The sequence below is a fragment of the Sus scrofa genome, chromosome X, assembly GCF_054392235.1.
Source record: "Sus scrofa isolate SSC_HxYL_T2T_F1_AM1 chromosome X, Sscrofa_HxYL_maternal_Yorkshire_Landrace_v2.0, whole genome shotgun sequence".
NCBI classification, from domain to species: Eukaryota; Metazoa; Chordata; class Mammalia; order Artiodactyla; family Suidae; genus Sus; species Sus scrofa.
In genome coordinates this window covers 97,288,450-97,306,790 of record NC_139401.1, presented here as the reverse complement: position 1 = coordinate 97,306,790, position 18,341 = coordinate 97,288,450, and the positions used below count along the sequence as shown (strand labels likewise).

The following is an 18,341-nucleotide window of genomic DNA, read 5'->3' as shown; positions in this document are numbered from 1 at the left end:
AGGCAGGCAGCTACAGCTCTGATTAGACTCCTAGCCTGGGAACCTCCATATGCCGAGGGTGTGGCCCTAAATAAATAAATTAATTAAAGTACCCTGAACAAATACAAAATATACTCTTTTTCTTGGATATAAATCTCCTTCAAAAGGACCAGGTATTTATTTTATATGGTATTCCATTGAGATATAACATGTAGAAAACAAAGAGGGATCTAAATTGAAACAAAAGACCACTTCAATTCTTGATAGTTCTCTATTATCAAGTTAATTTATCATTTATATATAATTTATCTAACATTTAGTTTCTAAGGCAGAATATAATTTCTCTTTTACACATTAACACATTCATTCATTCATTCATTCACTCAGCAAATAATTATTGAGCACCTATTAGGTATCAGATACCATGCCAAGGAATTTGGAAAAATAATATTTTAATTGGGAACATACCTTGGGAACTGAAGACAGAGTGAATCAGAAAAAAAGATTTTTGTGGAACTTCTCATGTTGTCAGTTCTGCCAGAAAAGGCAAGCTGACAGCAACTCTGTTCCAGGGTTTAACAGGTTGCTGAAATTGCTTCCTTGAAGGCTGCCTATGCCTTGGTATTCATTATTTTCCTAGTATTAAAAAAACCTTGCTGAGACAGAAAGGTGCTTCAACAGTAAGGTTTCAGTGTATTTAATACACCTCTTCTGCTTTTTGAACTTTATTCTAGGTTGAATTTTAAGAGAGGATGAGAAGTTGAACTTCCTCCCAGGAATTCAAAATATCGCATTGCAAGAGTTTTTTTTTTTTTTTCTTTTAAATTCAAAATTTAGTTGATGAACATTTTTAACTTCCTATAGTAATGCTTAATAACAAAAAGGATAAAAACATTTAATCACACATGAACAGGAAAGGAATCAATAAAGCCAAGAGGAAAACAAAATTAATAGTTCTAAACTGAGGACTGGGCAATGATTTAACCTTTTTATTTTCTAGAAATTGAACTTCCCTTACCCAAATTAATAAAAGTACATACTTAGATTAGCAGTAAGTAGCTATTACACGTTATAGTGAGAATTTCTGACTGATTTCTTCTAAAATAGAGCATGCAAGAGTTCCCCTGTGGCACAGTAGGTTAAGAATCAGTGCAGCAGTAATTTCCATGGGCATGGCCAAAAAAGAATATAGCATGCGTGGAGTTCTGTTGTGGCTCAGTGGGTTAAGAACCTGACATAGCATCTGTGAGGATGCAGGTTCAATCCCTGGCCTTACTCAGTGGGTTAAGGATCCAGCATTGCTGCAAGATGCAGCATAGGTCTCAGATGTGGCTCAGATCTGGCATTGCTGTGGCTGTGGTGTTGGCTAGCAGCTGTCATTCGAATTCAACCCCAAGCCTGGGAATTTCTATATCCCGCATGTGTGGCCATAAAAAGAAAAAAAAAGTATGCAGAGAACAAGTTATAGGCTATTCCAATTTTTTACAATTAAGTAATTACATCTTTCCCACGGGAAAAAAAAATCGACACTGTCAGGAATACGTCAGAATATTTTCTATGCCTGCTTTCTTTTTTTTTTTTTTGTCTTTTTTTTGCCTTTTCTGGGGCCCACTTGCAGCATATTTAGGTTCCCAGGCTAGGGGTCGAATCGGAGCTATAGCCACTGGCCTACGCCAGAGCCGCAGCAACACAGGATCCAAGCCGCGTCTGCGACCTACACCACAGCTCATGGCAATGCTGGATCCTTAACCCACTGAGCAAGGCCAGGGATTGAACCTGCAACCTCATGGTTCCTAGTCGGATTCGTTAACCACTGAGCCACGAGGGAACTCCTATGCCTGCTTTCTTATTTGATTGTTAAGAACTGGCAACTTTTGCACAGCAAAGGAAACCACAAAAAAAGTGAAAAGACAACATATGGAATGGGAGAAAATAGTTGCAAATGATGCAACTGACAAGGGCTTAATCTCCAAAATATAAAAATAACTCATACAATTCAACAACAACAAAATAAACAACCCAATTGAAAAATGGACAGAAGACCTAAATAGACATTTCTCCAAAGAAGTCATATGGACGGCCAGCGGGCACATGAAAAAATGCTCAACATCACTAGTTATTAGAGAAATGCAAATCAAAACTACTATGAGGTACCACCTCACACTGGTCAGAATAGTCATCATTAATAAGTCTACTAATAACAAATGCTGGAGAGGTTGTGGAGAAAAGAGAAGCCTCCTACACTGTTGGTGGGAATGTAAATTGGTACAACCACTATGGAAAACAGTGTGGAGGTTCCTCAGAAAACTAAAAGCACTATTCACAACAGCCAAGACATGGAAACAAGCCAAATGTCCACTGACAGATGATTGGATTAGGAAGATGTGGTGTATATACACAATGAAATACTACTCAGCCATAAAAATAGAATGACATAATGCCATTTTCAGCAACTTGGGTGGAACTAGAGATTCTCATACTAAGTGAAGTAAGTCAGAAAGAGAAAGACAAATACCATGATATCACTTTTATCTGCAATCTAATATAAGGCACAAATGAACCTTTCCACAGAAAAGAAAATCACGGACTTGGAGAATAGACTCATGGTTGCCAAGGGGGAGGGGGAGGGAGCGGGATGGATTGGGAACTTGGGATTAATAGATGCAAACTATTGCTTTTGGAATGGATTAGCAATGAGATCCTGCTGTGTAGCACTCGAAACTATGTCTAGTCACTTACGATGGAGCATGATAATGTGAGAAAATACAATGTGTACATGTATGTGTAACTGGGTCACCATGCTGCACAGTATAAAAAAATTGTATTGGGAAAATAATAAAAAAAAGAACTATAATATGATCTAGCAATCCCACTCCTGGGCATATATCCAAAGTGGACAAAGCTATAATTCAAAAAGATACATGCACCCGTATGTTCATAGCAGCACTATTCACAATAGCCAAGACAGAGAAACAACCTAAATGTCCACCAACAGATGAATGGATTAAGAAGATGTATTACATATACTCAATGGAATACTACTCAGCCATAAAAAAGAACAAAATAATGCCATTTGCAGCAACATGGATGTGACTAGAGATTCTCATACTAAGTGAAGTCAGAAACAGAAAGACAAATACTATATGATATCACTTATATATGGAATCTAAAATGTGACACAAATTAACCTATCTACAGAATAGAAACAGATTCACGGACATGGAGAACAGACTTGTGGTTGCCAAGGGCGGGGAGGGAGTGAGATGGACTGGGAGTTTGGGGTTAGTAGACGCAAACTATTACATTTAGAATGGTTGGGCAATGAGGTCCTACTGTATAACACAGGGAACTGTGTCCAATCTCTTGGGATGGAATATGATGGGGGATGATATGAGAAAAAGAATGTATATGCGTGTGTGTGAGAGACTGGGTCACTTTGCTGGACAGCAGAAATTGGCACAACATTGTAAATCAACCACACTTTAATAAAAAAAAAAGTATCCCTCCCCCCAAAAAAAGAACTGGCAAGACTGGAATTTCTGATGTGGCACAGTGGGTTAAGGACCTGGCGTGGTCTCTGAGGTGTTGTGAGTTTGATCCCTGGCCTGGGAACTTCCTTATGTCACAGGTGCAGCCAAAAAAGAACTGGCAAGGTTTAATGTTTATATGAAAAGCTCTGAAAAAAATCATTCATTGTTTTTTCTATTTAGTAACTTGGGACTCTAATTAACTGTCACAATATTCATAATTAATACAAATGGATGAGACCAGTACAAGAGATACTGGTAGTCATTGGTTGTGAACAGCGAGATTCCAAAGGCAATAATCAGCAAAGAGACAAAATACATCTAGAGTTCAGGTTTTTCTAAAACTAAGATGGAAAATTACACACTAGCTTGAATATTACTAAAATAATGACACACTATGTTTTATGTCTAATGCATAACTAAGATCCGGGTTAATAATCACCTATCGCAACTATATTTTTGTGTGTATATGATTCTATATTACGATTATAGTGATCGCTGCTATTTTAATGGTTCAGTTTACCCTTATTTCTGGTGAGAATGCATTTATGTGTTAATGAGGAAAAATTTCAGGAGAAAACCACATTTAGGTTGTGAAGCGAAAAAGGACATGATATAAATGTATGTGTGTAGGCATACTGATTGTGTTTCGTCACAAAATCTACCCTCAGCATTTCATTATGTGTGTAAGAGTGATAGGTAAGGATGTATGGAGGCATGGAGGATGGAGAAGAGCTCTTTCCTTTGCCTCTTTCCCCCTTGCTTTCACCGATCCCATGCTGGTACAAGATCTACAAGGCTAGAAAAAAAAAAAGCAGGATATTCCAGTCAGTGATCAGGTTTGTGCTTGGAAGCATATATATAATGGACTTTTTAAAAGGACTGTGTAAGTCAGAGGCTACCTATAATGTCTTATGATCTCAGTCGTATTGTTATTGTTTATTGTTAACTTTTCAATGTATGTCTTACCTACTTTTCGAAGTTACCAGATACAAAGGATAAGATATTAAACTTTCTAGTCTTCAAAACACCTAGCACAATCAAACCATGCACACAAATTAGCTATATAGTCACAAAATGAGTGACTTGTGAATTTATAGATAGTAATTTCCAAATCTCTCATGAAGCATTTGGGAATACATTAGTAATCATATGAAGACATAGAGACCTAATTCACTCATTAAAACTGTAGTATAATAAATAAATGGGACTACATCAAACTAAAAAGCTTCTCCACAGAAAAGGAAAAAGCAACCTACTGAATGGGAGAAAACGGTTGCAAATCATATATCTGATAAGGGATTAATACCCAAATATATCAAGCACTCATTCAACTCAATAGTAAAAAACAAACAGTGCTATTTAAAAAGGGGCAGGGAGTTCCTGTCATGGTGCAGTGGTTAACGAATCCGACTAGGAACCATGAGGTTGTGGGTTTGATCCCTGGCCTTGCTCACTGGGTTAAGGATTCAGCGTTGCCGTGAGCTGTGGTGTAGGTCGCAGACGTGGCTCAGATCCCACGTTGCTGTGGTTCAGGCGTAGGCTGGTGGCTACAGCTCCGATTGGACCCTTAGCCTGGGAACCTCCATATGCCACGGGAGTGGCTCTAGAAAAGGCAAAAAGACAAAAAAAATAAAATGAAAAAATAAAAACGGGCAGAGGCAAGTTCCCTGATGGCTCAGTAGGTAAAGGATCTGGTGTTGTCACTGCTGTAGTGTGGGTTCAATCCCTGACCTGGGAACTGCATGTGGCTGGTACAGCCAACAAAGACAGATGGGCGGTGGCGGGGGGCGGGGAGGTAGAGGGTCTGAATAGACATTTTTCTAAAGAAGACATATGAATGGTCAACAGAAACATAAAAAGATGTTTGACATCACTAATCATCAGGGAAATGCAAATCAAAATCATAATGAGATATCATCTCACGTTTGTTAAAATGGCTATTACCCAAAACACAAGAAATACAAGTTTTGGTGAGGATGTGGAGAAAAGGGAACCCTTGTATGCTGTTGGTGGGAATGTAAATTGGAGTAGTGACTATGGAAAACAGTATGGAGGTTCCTCAAAAACGTAAAGATAGACGGAAGTACTCTTGTGGAGCAGGTTAAGGATCCAGCATTGTCACTGCAGCAGTTTGGGTTGCTGCTTTGGTGTGGGTTCAATCCCTAGCCTGGGAATTTCCACATGCCATGGGCATGGCCAAAAAATAAAAATAAAGATAAAATAACAATATGATCCAGCAATTCTACTAATGTGTATTTATCTAAGAAATCAAAAACACTAACTCAAAAAGATTTATATAGGAGTTCCTGTGTGGCTCAGCAGGTTAAGGATCTGGCATTGTCACTGCAGTGACCCAGATCTCTGGTATGGCAGCGGTTTGATTCCTGGCCTGGGAACTTCTGGCCATGGGTGGGACCAAAAAAAAAGACCAACAAAATTGATACTTTACCTCAACCAACTTCCTCCCTAAAGAGAGAGACATAAATACCTAAATTCAGAAATGAAAACATGATTAATTGTAGAAATACAAAGGATTATAATAGAATACTATGAACAACCATACACCAACAAATTAGAAAACCTAGATGAAACAAATTCCTAAAAACAAAAAATTTACCTAACTCGCTAAAAAAGAAAAGAAAATCTCCATAGACCTATAACAAGAAAAGAGTTTGAAAAGAAATTAAAAAAGCTGTTTCAATTATAATAGCAGCTAAAAGAATAGAATACTTAGGAATCAATTTAAGCAAGGAGGTTAAAGACTTGTACACTGAAAACTACAAAACATGGCTGAAATAAATTAAATACTTGAAAATGAATAGAAAGAAGTCCTATGTTCAAGGACTAGAAAACTTATATGTCAATACTATCTAAAACAATCTATAGACTCATTAAATCTCAAAAGTCTATTTTGCAGAAATAGTAAAATAGATCCTTAAATTCATGGAATTACAAGAAATCCTGAATGCTAAAGCAATCTTAAACAAGAAGAACAAAGTCGAAGAACTCATATTCCCCAATTTCAAAACTTCATACAAAGATACAGTAATCAAAACAGTGATACTGGTATAGGGACATACATACAGACTAGTGAAATAGAATTTGTTGTTCAACAAGGGTTTTTTTTTGTTTTGTTTTGTTTTTTTGCTATTCCCCCTGCATGTGGAAGTTCCTGGGCCAGGGATCAAACCTAAGCCACAGCAGTAACTTGAGCCATGGTGGTGGCAATGCCTTTTCCTTAACCACTAGGCCACCAAGGAACTTCCGACAAGAGTTCTAATTCAAGTATGTGGGTACTAAGTCAATTTTCCTACCCATTACTCAGAGAATACAGAAAGCTCCTTGATACTTCCTTATGTTGATGAAGATAATTTAACTGGCCCTTAATAACCTTCCAACTTTATATTAATTCTACTTCGTCACATGCAAAAGGCCTGCGGTCTGGACTCTCCTTTCTACATGGTTATTATACCTTAGCCTATGACCATTCAGGCTTCTATCTAGATCTGAAATGCCCATGAACAGTTTTAGTTCCTACTCACCACTAAATTTCAACTCTTTTGTTTTGGCCACTTAGAGATTTTTCATTGTTGTTTCAGTTTAGTTATATATTTATAATGATTTTCCTCTTATTTTCTACCTTTTTTAGGGGGAGTTGCAGTTCAGATCCTTTTGTGGGTTCTTAATCTGTCAGATTAACTAGGAGTCAATCTTCAAACAAGAAGAACTCAAAAAGCAAGAAGGATCTAAAGAGTTAAAAAAGTCTAGTCTAAAGAGATGACTTTTTGTGAGATCTGATTTAAACAAAAATCATTCTAAGGATACCCTACCAGAACTAAACTGTGCTATGAAAGCTCTTCAGAAATGAACCCAAAATTCAAACCAGTCTATCTAAGAGCAGAGGAAGGAACTATAACTTTTTTTTTTTTTTTGTCTTTTTAGCTATTTCTTGGGCGGCTCCGGCGGCATATGGAGGTTCCCAGGCTAGGGGTCGAATTGGAGCTGTAGCCACCGGCCTACGCCAGAGCCACAGCAACAGGGGATCCGAGCCGCGTCTGCAACCTACACCACAGCTCACGGCAACGCCGGATCGTTAACCTACTGAGCAAGGGCAGGGACCGAACCCGCAACCTCATGGTTCCTAGTCAGATTCGTTAACCACTGCGCCACGACGGGAACTCCCCAATAAGTAACTTTTAAGTCTTACCTATAGTTATTGTCAAATAAAAAATTAATACCGTTTTATTATTCTGTTAATTAAAAAGACTTTTTTTTTTTTTGTCTTTTTAGGGCTACACCGGTGGCATATGGAAGTTTCCAGGCTAGGGGTCAAATTGGAGCTACAGCCACTGCCTACACCAAAGCCACAGCAACAGGGGATCCGAGCCTCGTCTGCAACCTACACCACAGCTCATAGCAACGCCAGATCCTCAACCCACTGAGCAAGGGCAGGGATCAAACCTGCAACCTCATGGTTCCTAGTCGGATTCGTTAACCACTGCTCCACGACGGGAACTCCTTAAAATAGTACTTCTGAAGGGATGTACTACCAAAGAAAATATAGGAAGTATAAGTTTGTTTATATTTATTTGCTCTTGGGTGATGATACTAAATTGTTCTTAATTGAGAACCAGTACTTTTGACAAGGACCTAAGCTAATATAAATAAAAAGAAATAAAAATAACTAGTTACATGTCTATGTAAAGTACATATATTATGCCAGCGGCAAACATGACCCAAAAATGCATAATCAAATCAAATAGCAATCTGTATATAATTGTGTTCCATAAAGACTTTATAAATCATCATCATCATCAAAACAACATACGTTGGACGTTGCTTGATGTGGTTGGTTTATTTCCTTTTGATTCTGCAGAAGTTTCTGGCTGAGGCACAGTAACTCTGCAAAAGACAAAGAAATAGATAGTTATGAAAAGAGGCTTGAATGGGAACAAATTCATTGGTTTCACTCAGAATTTATTCTAATTCAGTACATTTAGAAAATGCACAGATTTAGTTTTTTAGAGTCATGCATTAGAAATTTATGGGAAACATTCAAAATTATGAACAAATATCCAAACTAACATAATTCACATACTGCACTAGATAGAAATGTCCTTTTGAGGAGTATTTCACAAAAGAAAGTGATCAACTTTATTAAATATCAACTAAAGCTAGATATTTGTATTTCATCCTCTATGAGATAGGAAGTTAAACATTTGTTCAATGACCTATTTTCATGTTTGCTTTGTTCAAATATTCTGGAAATTATTTGGCCTAACTCGCCAACCTCATTTCAGAGTTTTCTATAAGCCTTATGTTGCTTCAAACCTTCATGCTTTTCTTTCAGCCAGGAAACCCTAGGCTCCTTTTCCTTGCCCAGTTAACTCGGACTCCTCCTTCAACATTACCTCAGGTATTATTTCCTATAAGAAGTCATCCTTGTTCTCTAGCCAAGACTCACTGATCCTGGTACATGCTGTCATACTGCCACGAATAAACTTATCATAGCAGTCATCACACTGTAATAAAATGACTGGTTTTTCGGTCTGTCTCTTCTACTAGAGTCTACCATAAACTCTACAGAAATATAGACTTAAGTTTATTTATTTTTGTGTCTTCACAGACTAACCACGCAGTAACTGCTTATTGAACTGAAAAAAAAAAAAAAACTGAAAAGGGAAGCATCTTATTTTGAAGCTGAGGAGAGAAGCTTGCATTTATAATAAAGATTTCCTTATAAACTTTCAGCATCTCTCTAGGATGAGTTTTTCTATTGCCATTTCCAGAACTGAAAGCATGAAGCAAAATGGAAATGTCATATTGTGGAAGGTCACATAAGACTGCTCAACTTATTTTACTAATAGATGTATTTCATAATTGTAGTATTTTTATTTTACTAATGAGTTATTAATAAAATAGAAATAAGTGGCTTTCATAAAGGAAGAATGCATCCATTTAACTATAAAACTCCAGCAAATAAAAACCCACTTTATATTTGCAATTTTACATTTTTTCTGACTGTTGAAACATGGTATTTCTAGAAATTAGTAAACCAAAAACATAAACTCTTAGATACGTTTAAATAACTAAAATATAGTTAAATTACATATATTTTGAGATTAAACAGTATGTATATACTTTTAAATACATGGCATTATAAAGAGATTTTTTTTTCTCATCTGAAAAAAATGAGAGGAAATAGCTTGCCAAACTCTAACTGCACTGTTATATGGTATAAAATTTTTTCAAAACTGGCTTAGGAGATTTATACTGGAGAATACAATCATTTATGTGTATGCCTTGTGTCTTAAAGGTGAGAGGGTAAATGATGGAAGTGGAGGTATATAATGTCTGTGGGTATCAACTGAAGAAACTGAAAAGAGAGATGAAAAACAAAAATATATGAAGTTGAAGGGGGCACCTGAGGAAAGAAAGAGACAAGATGGCTAAAACAAGATAACTGCATATAATGGATAGTGGACCAAATATTATAAAAATTATGTCAGAGGCAACAAACCATACTATAACTTTGCCCTTTTCACCAACTTACTGACCTTAGATTCTGTAGCATGCCGTTTCGTCATTTATATAACAACATAAAATTAATATTATTGTAGCCTTTCCTATAGTGCCTTCTGCTTTTCTTAGAATGAGACACTGATAATGATTTTTAAGGATTCACCTAACCTTGGTATGGTTTATTCTCTATCTTGATGGAATAAAATTTACCAACAGAGTGCAAAGAATAAGTTACAATGTCCCATGTATTCTATTTTATTCCTCAGTGCTAACTTTTGAATTGCTTGATATATTCTGATTGCATTTTACCATCTAACAGAGTACACCATGGTTCATTACCATTTGGATTAAAATGCTCATTGATACAACCCCTTAAATGGTCATATTTATAATTATTTTAAATTGTACTGACGGAAGCAGACCAATGGGTGATACAGACACTGGAGTCAGCAATCCAGGATTTAGAATACAATGATGTGCCAGTAGAGTGACACGACTGGATTCCACAAGGAGAAGAAAGCACAGAAAGCCCATGTTTTCTCTCAGACTTTATGTGTCTCCTCATTTGGCTCTTCCTGATCTGCATCCTTTATAATAAAACTGTGACTATAAGTATAGAGCTTTTCTGAGGTCTCTGCATCATTATAGTGAGCTTTTGACTCTAGGGGGTCAGGAACTCCTAAATTTGTAGCCAATTAGTTAAAAATGAGAGTAGCCTGGGGACCAGCTGAATTATGACTAGCATCTAATGTAAGGTCAATCTTGTGGAGGATTAAGCTTTTAAACCTGTAGAGTCTGATGTTAAAATCTGGGTAGTCAGTATTAGAATTGAACAACAGTACAGCTAATTGGATTGGAAACCCAATAAGAGCTCAATGAACTCAACTGATAAGATTATTAGCAGATTGGATATAGTAAAAGTAAATGGAGTAACAGGTCCAAACCGAAGCACAGAATCAAAACCCAAAATGAAATATGTACATAAATTAAAAAGAATACAGTGTAAGAAACTTGTTCACAGAAGTGCTAATGTAAGAAACAGGAATCGTGGAAAGAGAAGAAATAATGAGGCAGAAAATATATTTGAAGAGGTAATGGCAGATAGTTTTCCAAAGCTGATGAAAGATATCAATTCACAGATTCAAGAAGCTCAGCAATCTCAGAAGAGTACAAAAATAAAGAAAATCAGTCCTTGGTACATCATATTTAAACAGTTGAAAATCAAAGACAAAAATCTTAAAACACTCAGAGAGCAAGGATGCAATATCTTTGAAGGAGTAATTAAAAGACATTAGTCTGACTCTTAGTAGAAACAATGAAAGTATTAGAATGGTAGAATTGGACATTTTAAAGAACATGCAACTTAGTGAACACATCCTTTAGAAATAAAGGTGAAATGAAGATGTTTTTGAACAAAAACAGAGAATATACCATTGGCAAGATATACTGAAGTAAGTGCTAAGAGTAATTCTTCAGTCAGAAGGAAAATGATCCCAGAGAGAAGCATGGAAATACAAGTAGGAATAAAAAGAACCTAAAAAACGTGTTTAAATATTTTGTGAATGCTAACCATGTAAGAAAATAATGTCTCATAGAATTTAAAATGTATGTAAAATTAAAATACAAGACAAAAATAATGAAAATGGAAGTAAATGGACTTGAAGTGTTCTAAGAATCTAGTATTACCAGGAAAATGGTAAAATAATTTGTATTTAACCATAAATCAAGTGTTCAGTTTGTGATTTATTGAGTAACCACTAAAGAATACATACCTATCAAATTAAAAGAGGGGAAACTGAAAAATTAAAACTATTTGATTAAGCAAATAGTATAAAAATTGACATAAGCCCCGGGAGTTCCCATTGTGGCTCAGTGGTAACGAACCTGACTAGCATCCAAGAGGATGAGGGTTCAATCTCTGGCCTCACTCAAGGGATTAAGGATCTGGCGTTGCTGTGAGCTGTGGTGTAGGTCGAAGACCTGGCTTGGCTCTGGCATTGCTATGGCTGTGGCGTAGGCCAGCAGCTGCAGCTCTGATTCAACCCCTAGCCTGGGAACTTCCATATGCTGTGGGTGTGGCCCTAAAAAAAAAGAAAAAAAGAAAGAAAAGAAAAAAATTGACATTAGCCCCCAATACAGATTTTCCTCAACTTATGATGGGGTTAAATCCCAATAAGCCCACTGTACTCTGAAAACAGCATAACTTGAGAATGAATTTAATACACCTAACCCATCGATCACTGTAGCTTAGCCTAGCCTACCTTAAACTTACTCAAAACACTTACTGTCCTACAGTTGGGCAAAATCATCTAATTTTGTAATGAAATATTTAATATCACATGTAATTTATTGAATACTGTATTGAAAGTGAAAAAATGGTTGTATGGGTACAGGATGGTTGTCACTGTATCAGTTGTTTACACTTGCAATTTCGTGGCTGACTGCCCTGCATTAAAAGAGTATAGTAATGCATATTGTTAGTCAAAAAAAAAGATCAAAATTCAAAATTTAGGAGTTCCCGTCATGGCGCAGTGGTTAACAAATCCGACTAGGAACCATGAGGTTGCGGGTTCCGTCCCTGCCCTTGCTCAGTGGGTTAACGATCCGGCGTTGCCGTGAGCTGTGGTGTAGGTTGCAGACTCGGCTCGGATCCCACATTGCTGTGGCTCTGGCGTAGGCCGGAGGCTACAGCTCCGATTTGACCCCTGGCCTGGGAACCTCCATATGCCACGGGAGCGGCCCAAGAAATGGCAAAAGGACAAAAAAAAAAAAAATTCAAAATTTAAAGTATGGTTTCTACTGAATGCATTGCTTTCATACCATCGTAAAGTTGAAAAATTGTGAGTTGAACGATTGTTAAGTTGGGGACTGTTTATATCATTGATTCCATTAAAAGTGAATGGAAAGTGATATCAGTATCATGGCAAAGGGAGATTCTTTCTTTGTCTCTCTCCTATCTACAATCAGTAAACAACAGTCCACAACTCAATAAAAGTGCCTCTGCTCTGTGACCAGGACACTGGAGAATTCCACATATCTGACATCTAAAGGTGGGTGGACCAGAACACACAGAAGTGGAACTTGGGGAACGGTGGAGGTGGTGCTTGCAATCCTGGTCCCCATGACAGCTGAATGTATAGTTCCAGAGAACCCAGTAGCAACAGGGGAGGTGGTACGTATGACTCTGGCCTCTTGGCTTCAGCAGTGCCTGTAGCCACAGATGACTGGGTAGCAGCGGCAGTAGGGGCTTGGACTCTGTCTCTCCAGTCCTGGAGGTGCTCATGACTCTGGCCTCTTGCCCTCTGCTTACCGCAGTAAAGTCCTCAAACCTGACAATACTGAATACGGCAGAGCTTCGTGTGTCCCCTGGGTTATCCCCTGCAGTGGCAGAGCCTGTAGTGGCAGAGCCTGCGACTTAGACACGGCAGAAGAATTCGCCATCCTGATGCCCCCCAGGCAGTGACACCAGCCACAGCAGCAGCAACATGACACTAATGACCCTGGAGGCACAAGGCAAGATAACCAGGGCATTGGGTGATACCTCTGACAGGGGTGGTGGAGTGTGGAAAGTCCTTACTGTCAAATACAACCAGACAGCACAGGTAAGTGAAACCAAAAACTTGTGCTATACCACCACCTACTGGAAGGTAAAAGAAAGGACTTTAATTTCTAACCTGTTGAATAGTTAGAAACAAGTGAAGGAAAAAACAAACAAACAAACAAAAAACAAACAAATAAACAAACCCAAAAAAACCTACCTAAAGAAGAAAGGTGTTTGCCACTTGAAATAAGACAGCAGAGGAATAACTCATTAAGTACCATGAGGAACCACAGTAACATTGTGCCACAAAAAGAAAATGATAATTCTCCAAAAACTAAACTTAAAATCACAGAATATTGTGATCTAATTGATAGAGAATTCAAAATACCTGTTATAAAACTCGATGAGCTACAAGAAAACTCAGAAGGACAGTTCAATTAGCTCAGGAATTAAATTCATGAACAAAAGGGATACTTTATCAAAGAGATTGAAACTCTAAAATGAACCAATCAGGAGTTCCCAGTTTGGTGCAAGAGGGATGGGTGGTGTCTCTGTAGCGCAAGGACACAGGTTTGATCCCTGGCCCAGCACAGTGGGTTAAAGAATTTGGCATTGCCAGAGCTGTGGTGCAGGGTGTAACTGTGGCTCAGATCTGACCCCTGGCCCAGGAATTCCATATGTCAAAACAGCAGCCAAAAAATAAAAATAAAATAAAATACAATGAACCAATCAGAAATTCTGGAGCTTGGAGTTCTTGCCATGGCGCAGTGGGTTAAGAATACAACTGCAGTGGCTCAGGTTAGTATAGAGGTGTGGGTGTGATTCCCAGCCCGATGCAATGGGTTAAAAGGATCCAGTGTTGCCCCAGCAGCGGCACAGGTCACTGCTGCAGCTTGGATTCAATCCCTGGCCCAGGAACTTCCACATGCTACAAGGGTGGCCATAAAGTTAAAATAATAATAATAAAAAAAGAAATTCTGGAGTTCCTGTGGTGGTACAGCAGAAATGAATCTGACTAGTATCCATGAGGCCATTCATTTGATCCCTGGCCTCGCTCAGTGGGTTAAGGATCCAGTGTTGCCTTGAGCTGTGGTATAGGTTGCAGATGTGGCTCAAATCTAGTGTTGCTGTAGCTGTGGTATAGCCTGGTGGCCACACCTTCAATCTGACCCCTAGCCTGGGAACCTCCATATGCCTCAGATGTGGCCCTAAAAAAAAAAAAAATTCTGGAGGTGAAAAATTCAATAAACAAGTTGAAGAATACATTACAAAGTGGTGAAAATAGAGCAGACCATACGGAAGAGAGAATTAGAGCTCGAAGATAGAAATACAGAAATGATACAAGTAGAAGAGGAAAGAGAATTAAAATATTTTTAAAAAATGAGTTAATTCTGTGAGACCTATGTGACTCTTTTAGGAGGGGCAATATTAGGGCAATGGATATCCCAGAAGGAGAAGAGAAGGAGAAGGGAGGAGAGATTTTATTTATAGAAATAATAACTGAGAAGTTCCCCAATCTGCGGAAGGAATGGCATATACAAGTTGATGAAGCTAAGAGAACATCTAGTTGGCTCAATGCAAAAAGACCTTCTTCAAGACACATTATGCTAAAACTATCAAAAGTCAATGACCAAAAAATTTTAAAGGTAGTGAGGGAAAAAAGGATGGCAACTTTAAAGGAACCCATCTTAGGCTATCAGAATATTTCTTAGCAGAAACTCTACAGGCAGGAGGGAGTAGAATGACATTCTCAAAATACTGAAAGACAAAAACTATGTCCCAAGAATACTCTTTCCAGCAAAGTTATCACTCAGATATAAAGGAGATGTAAAGAGTTTCCCAGACAAACAAAAGCTAAGGGAGTTCATTAACACTGGACCAGCCTTACAAGAAATGTTGAAAGGAGCTCTTCTATCAGAAACAAAAATGCCAGAAAGTACATAAAACTTTGAGGAATGTAATAGACAGAATCTGAAAAGTCTAACTCTATATCATAATCTGTTTTTAAACATTTTATTATAGCATAAAGGCTAAAAGAGAGAAAAGAAGAAAAAAATAACTACAGCTACCTCAATTTGCTAACAAACTCACAAGATAAAAAGGGATAATCTGAGACAATAAAAACACAAAGAGGGATGACAAAAAGGGCATAATGTATATAGGTAGATGAAGATAAGATGCTATAAGCAGAAAAAGGACTATTTTATCTATGAGATATTATACCCAGCCTCATAGTAACTATTAAAACATAAACCTAGAGCAGAGACACAAAACATAAAAAAAACCGGAAACTGAGAAAAAATCACAGAAAATAACCAAACCAAAATGGCAGATTGAAATATAAGGAAAAAAAAAGCGGTGTAGTTTGCAGACTCAGCTCGGATCTGGCATTGTTGTGGCTGTGGTGTAGGCAGTGGCTACAGCTCTGATTCAACCCATAGCCTGGGAACCTCCATATGCTGTGGGTGAAGCATAAAAAGATAAAAACAAACAAACAAAAAACAAGACCCAGAATTCCTGTTGTGCTTCAGCAGGTTAGGAATCTAACTAGTATCCATGAGGATGTAGGTTTGATCCCTGGCCTTGCTCAATGGGTTAAGAATCCAGCATTTCTGTGAACTGTGGTGTTGGCTGGCAGCTGCAGCTCTGATTCAAGCCCTAGCCTGGGAACTTCCATATGCTGTGGGTGCAGTCACCCCAAAAATAAATAAATAAAAGTAAAAGATCCAACTATATGCTGCCCCAGGAGACTCACCTCAGCTCTAAAGACAAACATACGTCCAAAGTGAAGGGATGAAAGATGATACTCCAAGCAAATTGCAGCCACAAGAAAGCAGATGTAGTCATATGCATATCAGACAAAATACACTTTAAGCCAAAAATGGTAACAAGATACAATGGACAGTATAATAATAAAGTGGACAATTCATCAGGAAGACATAACAGTGATTAATATGTATGCACCTAACATTAGGAGCACCAAAACATGTAGCGATTATTAACAGACTTAAAAGGAGAAATTGACAGCAACACAATAACAGGGAATTTCAACATCCCACTTACATCAATGGATATATCATTCAGACAGGACATCATCAAGGAAACAATAGCCTTAACTGAAATATTAGACCAGATGGATTTGATAGCTCTGTACAGAACATTCCATCCAAATGCAGCAGAAAACACATTTCTCATGGAACTTTCTCAAGGACAGACCATATGTTGGGACAAAAGACAAGTCTCAATAAATTTTAAAAGATTTGAAATTACATCAAGTATCTTTTCTGATCACAGTAGCACGAAACTAGTAACCAACTATAAGAAGAAAGCTAAAAAAAATCACAAGTATGGGGTCAGTGAACAACATGCTATTGAACAACTATTGGGTCAATGAAGAAATCAAAGGAGAAATAAAAAAATACCTGAAGAAAAAAAAATACCTGAAGACAAATAAAATGAAAATTCAACAAAGCAAAAACTATGAGATTTAGCAAAAGTGATACTAAGATGGAAGATTTTAGTAATATAGGCGTACCTTAAGAAACAATAAAGGGAGTTCTGTTGTGACTCAGTGGAAAAGAATCTGACTAGTATCCATGAGGATGCAGGTTCAATCCCTGGCCTCAATCAGAGGGTTAAAGAAAGGATGCAGTGTTTCCGTGAGTCACAGTGTGGGTGGCAGACACGGCTTGGATCTGGCGTTGCTGTGGCTGTGGTGTAGGCCAGAAGCTACAGCTCTGATTTGACCCCTAGCTTGGGAACCTCCATAGCTGCAGTTGTGGTCCTAAAAAGACAAAAAAAAAAAAAAATAAAAGAAAGAAAGAAACAATAAAGTAGTTCCCGTTGTGGCTCAGTGATAACGAACCTGACTAGTATCCATGAGGATGTGGGTTTGATCCCTGGTGCTCATCAGTGGGGTAAGGATCCAGCTTTGCTATGAGCTGTCGTGTAGGTCACAGATGTGGCTCAGATCTGGTGTTGCTGTGGTTATGGCATAGGCTGGCAGCTGCAGCTGTGATTCGACCCCTAGCCTGGGAACTTGCATATGCCATGAATATGGCCCTAAAAAAAGAAAAAGAAGAAGAGAAAAGAAAACAAATAAAAATCTCAAATAAACAGTTTAGCCTTCCATCTGAAGGAAGAAAAAGAACAAATGAAGTAAGTAGAAAGAAGGAAATCACAGATATCAGAGTAGAAAAGCAAAAAAAAAAACAAAACAAAAAAAAAACCACAACAACAATAAAAAACCCAACCAACCCACCAACCAACCAAACAAAAAACAATTTAAGAGCCACTAGTTCTTTGAAATATAAAGAAAATTGACAAACCTTTAGCCAGAGTCATTAAGAAAGAAGACAAGGCTCTGATAAATAAAATAAAAAATGGAAGAGAAGAAATAACAATGAATACCCCAAAAATACTAAGGCCTATCAGAGACTATTATGAATAGTTATATGCCAACAAATTGGACAATCTAGAAAAAATGGACAAATTCTTAGAAGCATACAACCTTTCAAGACTGAATTATGAAGAAACAGAAAATCTGAATAGACTGATCACTAGTAAAGAGATTAAAACAATAATCAAAAACCTCCCCCTAAACCAAAAGTCCAGGACCTGACAGCTTCACAGGGGAATTCTACCAAACATTAAAAGAGGATTTACTACTTATCTTTCTAAAACTCCTCCAAAAAATTGAAGAGGAGGGAACACTTCTAATTTAAAATGTCCATAGATGGATTTATATGATATTTAGGACTTAGAGTTGA

The 18,341-nt window shown here is 37.6% G+C and overlaps 1 protein-coding gene across 4 annotated transcripts in view; it reads right to left on the bottom strand.

The window, feature by feature from the left end:
* RADX (RPA1 related single stranded DNA binding protein, X-linked) overlaps window positions 1–18,341 on the bottom strand; it is a 77,866-nt gene that overhangs the window by 21,862 nt on the left and 37,663 nt on the right. For all 4 annotated transcript variants that reach the window (XM_003360407.5, XM_085008049.1, XM_085008050.1 and 1 more), the window contains one exon: window positions 8,338–8,411. In XM_003360407.5, the coding sequence (XP_003360455.4) occupies window positions 8,338–8,411 (74 nt within the window). The remainder of the gene's footprint in view (window positions 1–8,337; window positions 8,412–18,341) is intronic.